The sequence below is a fragment of the Saccopteryx bilineata genome, chromosome X (genome assembly GCF_036850765.1).
Source record: "Saccopteryx bilineata isolate mSacBil1 chromosome X, mSacBil1_pri_phased_curated, whole genome shotgun sequence".
Classification (NCBI taxonomy): Eukaryota; Metazoa; Chordata; class Mammalia; order Chiroptera; family Emballonuridae; genus Saccopteryx; species Saccopteryx bilineata.
The window spans coordinates 146,456,657-146,464,060 of record NC_089502.1 but is presented as its reverse complement, the minus strand read 5'-3'; the positions used below and the strand labels follow the sequence as shown (position 1 = coordinate 146,464,060).

At 49.7% G+C, this 7,404-nt stretch overlaps 1 protein-coding gene across 2 annotated transcripts in view; it reads right to left on the bottom strand.

Annotated features, from left to right (window-relative positions):
- Window positions 1-17: 17 nt before the first annotated feature.
- Window positions 18-7,404, bottom strand: part of ARSL (arylsulfatase L) — a 41,871-nt gene continuing 34,484 nt past the window's right edge. For both annotated transcript variants that reach the window (XM_066248829.1, XM_066248830.1), the window contains exons 10-11: window positions 5,915-6,036; window positions 18-430 (exon numbers count right to left, since the gene is read on the bottom strand). In XM_066248829.1, the coding sequence (XP_066104926.1) occupies window positions 72-430; window positions 5,915-6,036 (481 nt within the window). In that variant the 3' untranslated portion in view covers window positions 18-71. The remainder of the gene's footprint in view (window positions 431-5,914; window positions 6,037-7,404) is intronic.

Below are 7,404 nucleotides of genomic sequence, written 5' to 3'. Positions count from 1 at the left end.
TGGTCCCCAGTGGAGAAACCCAGGCAGCCGGCGGGGCAGGGGGGGAGACCCCAGGGTTCCCCGGCTGCAGGTCACAGGGCGTCAGTTTCCCGGTCGCACCAGCAGAGGGGGAACGTCCCGCAGCAGGGCTGCAGCCACGCCCTCCAGCTGTTCTCGCGCGCGTTCAGCTGCAGGGGGACGGGTCTGAGCGTCCGGCGGTGGTCTTCCACGGCCCGAGCCACCCTCGCCATCACCTGGTGGAACAAGGGCTCCGTGTCCGGCGTGAGGGCCCGGGCCTCGGACGGGTCTCTGGAGAGGTCGAAGAGCAAAGGCGGGTGGTGATGGGCCACGGAGTCGCCGGAGCACGGGCAGACCCCTCGGCCGTAGCAGGCGCCCGCGCCGTCCGGGTGGAACACGGGAGTCCGGTAGTGCACCTTCCAGATGGCGCCGCCTGCGGGGAGACAAGAGGGGCAGGGGGTGGGAGAGAGCAATAAAACCCCTGGGGCAGCCCTGGCCGGTTGGCTCAGTGGTAAAGCGTCAGCCTGGCGTGCGGGAGTCCCCGGTTAGATTCCCGGCCAGGGCACACAGGAGAAGCGCCCATCTGCTTCTCCACCCCTCCTCCTCTCCTTCCTCTCTGTCTCTCTCTTCCCCTCCCGCAGCCAAGGCTCCATTGGAGCAAAGATGGCCCGGGCGCTGAGGATGGCTCCTTGGCCTCTGCCCCAGGCGCTACACAGAGCGACGCCCCAGATGGGCAGAGCATTGCCCCCTGGTGGGCGTGCCGGGTGGATCCCGGTCGGGCGCATGCGGGAGTCTGTCTGTCTCTCCCGTTTCCAGCTTCAGAAAAATACAAAAAAACCCCAAAATCTTGGGGCTAGGCAGGAGCCAGAAGGTGCAAGCGGAGCGAATGTCCATCAGAGAAGGGGCACGGACACACAACAGGGCTCCAGGCCACAGTAGAATAGTACACAGCCATGAAAAAAGAGCGAGTCTCTGACTCAGGCTGCAGCCCGGACGGACCTGGAACACACGAAGCTCAGACAGAAGAAAAGCCCCAAACTGTGTGATTCCATTTATCCAAACTGTCCAGAAGAGGCAAATTCAGAGGGAGAGAATGTCAACTGGGTGCTCGGCACACGACACAGTAGCCACCTGACAGGTTACAGAAATGTGGTGCCTAAAACCTATATGATTTTATTAACCAGTGTCACACCAGTGAATTCAATTAAAACAAAAAGTAATCAGGCCTTGGCCGGTTGGCTCAGCGGTAGAGCATCGGCCTGGAGTGTGGGGGACCCGGGTTCAATTCCCGGCCAGGGCACACAGGAGAAGCACCCATTTGCTTCTCCACACCCCCCCCCCTTCCTCTCTGTCTCTCTCTTCCCCTCCCGCAGCCAAGGCTCCATTGGAGCAAAGATGGCCCGGGCACTGGGGATGGCTCCTTGGCCTCTGCCCCAGGCGCTAGAGTGGCTCTGGTTGCGGCAGAGCGACACCCCGGAGGGGCAGAGCATCGCCCCCTGGTGGGCAGAGCATCGCCGCTGGTGGGCGTGCCGGGTGGATCCCAGTCGGGCGCATGCGGGAGTCTGTCTGACTGTCTCTCCCCGTTTCCAGCTTCAGAAAAATACAAAAAAAAAAAAAAAAAGTAATCAACCAATAAATGCAAAAAAAAAAAAAGGTAATTGCTCTTTTGGGGGATGAAAATGTTCTTTTTATTTTTGCTTTTTTTTAGGTGAGAGGAAGGGAGAAAATGAGGAAGATGCCCACATGTCTCTCGGCTGGGATCCACCCAGCAACCCTCCATCTGGGGCCGATACTCAACTACCCAGCTATGTTTAGTGCCTGAGGCTGATGCACTCCAACTGAGCCATCTTCAGCACCCGGGGCCACGCTCAAAGCAATCAAGCCACTGGCCACCGGTGGCGAAGAGAAGCAGACGGTTGCTCCTCCTGTGTGCCCTGACCAGGGATCAAACCTGGGACGTCCTGGGGCCGATACTCAACTACTCAGCTATGTTTAGTGCCTGAGGCTGATGTGCTCCAACTGAGCCATCTTCAGCACCCGGGCCACGCTCAAAGCAATCAAACCACTGGCCACCGGTGGCGAAGAGAAGTAGACGGTTGCTTCTCCTGTGTGCCCTGAGCAGGGATCAAACCCGGGACGTCCATGCTCTACGCTGACGCTCTATCCACTGAGACAGTGGATAAAAAAAATGTTCTATAATTAGGTAGTGGTTATGATGAGACAACATGGTGAATGTTTTCCATGCTGCTGAATTGTACATTTGAATATGGTCCGTACATGTGCATTAAATGTTCATGTCCTCTATCTAAAAAAGTCCATGTGTTGAAACCCTGCCCTCCCAATGGAATGGTATTTGTAGCTCAGTTTCGAGATAAATGGCTGAGGCCATTTATCAGGCCCCCGCCGCACTTCCGGAAGGGGCACCTCTTTCATTGATGGTCAGTGAGAGGAGCATAGTTCCCATGGAAATACGGGTCAGTTTGTTGATTTAAATGTACTTGTTCTTTATTTTAAATATTGTCTTTGTTCCCGTTTTGTTTTGTTTTTTACTTTAAAATAAGATATGTACAGTGTGCATAGGGATTTGTTCATAGTTTTTCTTTATTGTCCGGTCCTCCAACGGTCCGAGGGACAGTGAACTGGCCCCCTGTGTAAAAAGTTTGGGGACCCCTGCTCTAAGGAGAGAAAGACACCAGACACCTCTCTCTGTGTGGCCAACGACCGTTGGCCTCCCAACACGGAGAACTGTGATTAACGCTCACACTCTTTTTCCTTTAATCCTGGCTTCCTGTTGTTGGTCATTGGGAAAAAATCTTAATTTATTTTCAAGGTAGGTGTGCAGGGGAGGTATTCTCATGACCTGTGACCTTTCCGTGACGGGCTAACAGGCTTCCTCTCTTCATTGTATGCTTATTGTTCATTTAGGGCCCCCCTGCTGGAGGTGTTTTCAGAACACCCACCACGTCACAACAAGTGCAAATCTGTCCAGAGACAGGAGCTAGCCCCTCTTCACCTCAGGGACACTGGCCCCAACTACTGTAGATTTAATTATTATTATTATTATTATTATTATTATTATTATGTGTGTGTGTGACAGAGACAGAGTGAGAAGGAGAGACAGATAAGGACAGACAGACAGGAAGGGAGAGAAATGAGAAGCATCAATTCTTCATTGCAGCACCTTAGTTGTTCACTGATTGCTTTCTCATATGTGCCTTGACCGTGGGGCTCCAGCAGACCGAGTGACCCCTTGCTCAAGCCAGCGACCTTGGGTCCAAGCTGGTGAGCTTTATTGCTCAAACCAGATGAGCCTGTGCTCAAGCTGGCGACCTCGGGGTCTCGAACCTGGGTCCTTCTGCGTCCCAGTCCGACGCTCTGTCCACTGTGCCACTGCCCGGTCAGGCTGGATTCAATTATTGACTTGTAGGTGGAATACTACAAAATGGAATGAAAGCTGTTTTTTTTCGACGACGCTAAAAGGAGATAACATAAACCACGTCATTTTTAAAATGCATCAGGGAGCAGAAAGAAAGAGGGGGTGAGGGGAGGGGAGGGGCACAAAGAAAACCAGATAGAAGGCGAGGGAAGACAATTTGACTTTGGGTGAGGGGTATGCAGCATAATCAAATGTCAAAATAATCCGGAGATGTTTTCTCTCAACATATGTTACCCTGATTTATCCATGTCACTGCATTAAATTTAATAAAATAAAAAAAATAAATTAAAAAAATGCATCAGTAAAAATGATAATCTATTGAAGAGGATTCGTAGAAAGGAGGGTGATAAAAAATAATTTATAGCCTGACCTGTGGTGGTGCAGTGGATAAAGCGTCGACCTGGAAATGCTGAGGTCGCGGGTTCGAAACCCTGGGCTTGCCTGGTCAAGGCACATAGGGGAGTTGATGCTTCCAGCTCCTCCCCCCTGTCTCTCTCTTCTCTCTCTCTCTCTCTCTCTCTCTCTCTCCCTTTCTCTCTCCTCTCTAAAATGAATAAAAAAATAAAAAAATAATAATTTATAGTAATTTTCCACAAATCAGGGAGAGTCTGAAAGATATTCTTGCTCTCTTGATTACGGCAAGAGGAGGAGCGTAGAGAAGGCATTTGCGGAAGGAAGGTGTTGATGTAAATTCAGTAGCAAGAAGGATAGAGAGGTCTCCCCAAACCTGGGAAGAGGAAGAAGAAAACCAACCCAACGAAACCGACTCCGTCAAGCAAATCCAGAAAAGACAAGCAACCCAGAGAGGTTACCAGAAGACAGACTCAAAAGCAGAAAGTGATCATGCAGAAAATTAAAATATATAGTTGGTAAGTACATTCAAGAGCTGGGTGTATAGAAATGGTTGCTAAACCCATGTGACCACATCTGGTAGGTAGACAGTGGACACTGGAAATAGAGTTGCCATAAAAGCACCGTGAGCCTGACCAGGCGGTGGCACAGGGGATAGAGCGTCGGACTGGGATGCGGAGGACCCAGGTTCAAGACCCCGAGGTCGCTAGCTTGAGCGCGGGCTCATCTGGTTTGAGCAAAAGCTCACCAGCTTGGACCCAAAGTCACTGGCTCGAGCAAGGGGTCACTTGGTCTGCTGAAGCTCCACGGTCAAGGCACATATGAGAAAGCAATCAATGAACAACTAAGCTGCTGTAACGAAGAATTGATGGTTCTCATCTCTCTCCCTTCCTGTCTGCCTGTCCCTATCTGTCCCTCTCTGGGTCTCTCTCTGTAAATATAAAAGCACCATGACTTCTATTCTCATGGGATCAAAAACAAACAAACAAAAGAACCGAAAGGCTTGCCAATGATTTTTAAAGTTCTTTTGAAAGGACCAGGGGTTCAAACAGCCCAGAAAACTCTGAAACAGAAAGCACGTTACTTTGTTGCCATTATTACGGCTAAGATAGAATCCTGTCCTGTGGCAGAGGTGGCTATGAGACGTGAAAACCAATTGAGTGAAAAGAGGTTAGAGACAGGCTCATGCATAAGTGTGTGTGTGTGTGTGTGTGTCTGCATGTATGTGCAGGGGTGTGTGTATAAAAACTCCCCTACAGATGGCCTGAACCATGGATACAACCCTGCTTCCCATAAAGAAGAGATGATTGACAATGAAGGGAAAATACTTCGAAAAAAAAAAGTCAAGCCCTGGCTGGTTGGTTCAGTGGTAGAGCGTCAGCCTGGCGTGCGGAAGTCCCGGGTTTGATTCCCGGCCAGGGCACACAGGAGAGGCGCCCATCTGCTTCTCCACCCCTCCCCCTCTCCTTCCTCTCTGTCTCTCTCTTCCCCTCCCGCAGCCAAGGCTCCATTGGAGCAAAGATGCCCCGGGCGCTGAGGATGGCTCTGTGGCCTCTGCCTCAGGAGCTACAGTGGCTCTGGTTGCAACAGAGCAATGCCCTAGATGGGCAGAGCAACACCCCCTGGTGGGCGTGCCGGGTGGATCCCGGTCAGGCACATGCGGGAGTCTGTCTGACTGCCTCCCCGTTTCCAGCTTCAGAAAAATACAACAACAAAAAAAAATCAAGGAGCCAGTGTTACAATTATAGTTATGACCTTCACCGGCTGGCTCGGTTGATAGAGCACTGGCTCAGCATGCAGACATTCCCGGTTCGATTCCCGGTCAGGGCACACATATGACAAGTGACCATCTGCTTCTCTCTCCCTCCCGCAGCCAGTGGCTCGATTGCTTCAAGCATCAGCTCCAGGCACTGAGGATGGCTCAGTCGGTCTGAGTGTCAGGCACTAAAAATAGCTCAGCTGATCCGAGCATCGGCCCCAGACAGGGGTTGCCAGGTGGATCCCAGTCGGGACGCATGTGGGAGTCTGTCTGTCCATCTCCCCTCCTCTCACTTAAAAGATAAAGGACAGCCACACAGAAGCAGAGAAGCAGAGGGCAAGGTGCCCCCCCCCGTCCCCCACCCTACTCACTGTCTCGCTGGTGCCACCGGGTTGCGTGCAGAAACTTCTCACAGTAATGCAGCAGGAACTCGTGGTCCGAGTGCTGTGTGGCCCCCAGCATCAAAGGCAGCAGGTCACGGCCGTCGATCACCCTGCGGACAGCAGCACAGGGGGGTCAGGGACGGAGCCACACGAATGGACAGTACACGGGACCCTTAGGAGGCAAACGGACGCACCCCCTACCAGCTCACCGACGAATGTCACCTCTGGCTAGAGCCCCACCAGGACCAGCTTGCTCAGGTTAACTTACTGTCCACTGGACCTTAGGGTGAATGCAAATATATGCTCCCTACTCCTTGAAATGTCTTTTTTGTTTGTTTGCTTGTTTTAAAGGTTGATTTGGGCTTAAAGTCACTCTAGAACAGGTGCACACTTCAGCAAGGCTTGGGACCCTGTTCTTCTCTGCCCTCACCTGCCCACACGACCACGTGGTCCGCTGTGATGGAATTTACTCATCAATATGGTGGACTGCCTGACCAGGCGGTGGTGCAGTGGATAGAGCATCGGACTGGGATGCTGAGGACCCAGGTTCAAGACCCCGAGGTTGCCAGCTTGAGCGCGGGCTCATCTGGTTTGAGCAAAGCTCACCAGCTTGGACCCAAGGTCACTGGCTTGAGCAAGGGGTCACTCAGTCTGCTGAAGCCCCCCGGTCAAGGCACGTATGAGAAAGCAATCAATGAACAACTAAGGTGTCGTAACAAAGAATTGATGCTTCTGACCTCTCTCCGTTCCTGTCTGTCTGTCCCTATCTGTCCCTCTCTCTGACTCTCTCTCTGTCTCTATAAAAAAAACACACACACAACAAATATGGTGGACTGATTTTGACAAGAACCGTGGAAAGCCATAAAATGAGTGTTTTGCTCTCATAAGATGAAATGTTCCTGGTCAAGTTTCAAGAGTTTAGAAAAGTAAATAGATTTTACTTGGATGAAATAAAGGAAATAAAATAATATGTCTATATCTATCTATCTAATCTATCTATCTATCTATCTATAAAATGTATAATATATTGTATATCATTATGGATTGAATATACATGTTATATATTTATATTACATATTTATATATAATGTATTATTTATGTTTTCAGTCCTTCATTATATATTTAGGTATATAATATATAAGATAAAAATGTGTATACTTATTTTTAATGTGTATACTTATGTAAAATATAATCTGCATACTTTATGTAAAATACTTTAATGTGTATACTTTAATGTGCATACTTATGTAAAATACATAAGTATATTAGATATGGATGACATCATTTAATTATGGCTTCATCTTTAGGCTACTAAGATTATAAAAGTTTTATTTTTCTGGTCTTTCTCCCCAAATTCTCTGTACGTTTTAAGACGAGAAACATTGTAATCATACAACATTTCTGTTCTGCAGCGGAAACAATATTACTTTGTTGTTAGATTTTTTTTCATGACAATGGGCCCTTCTACTAAAATGGG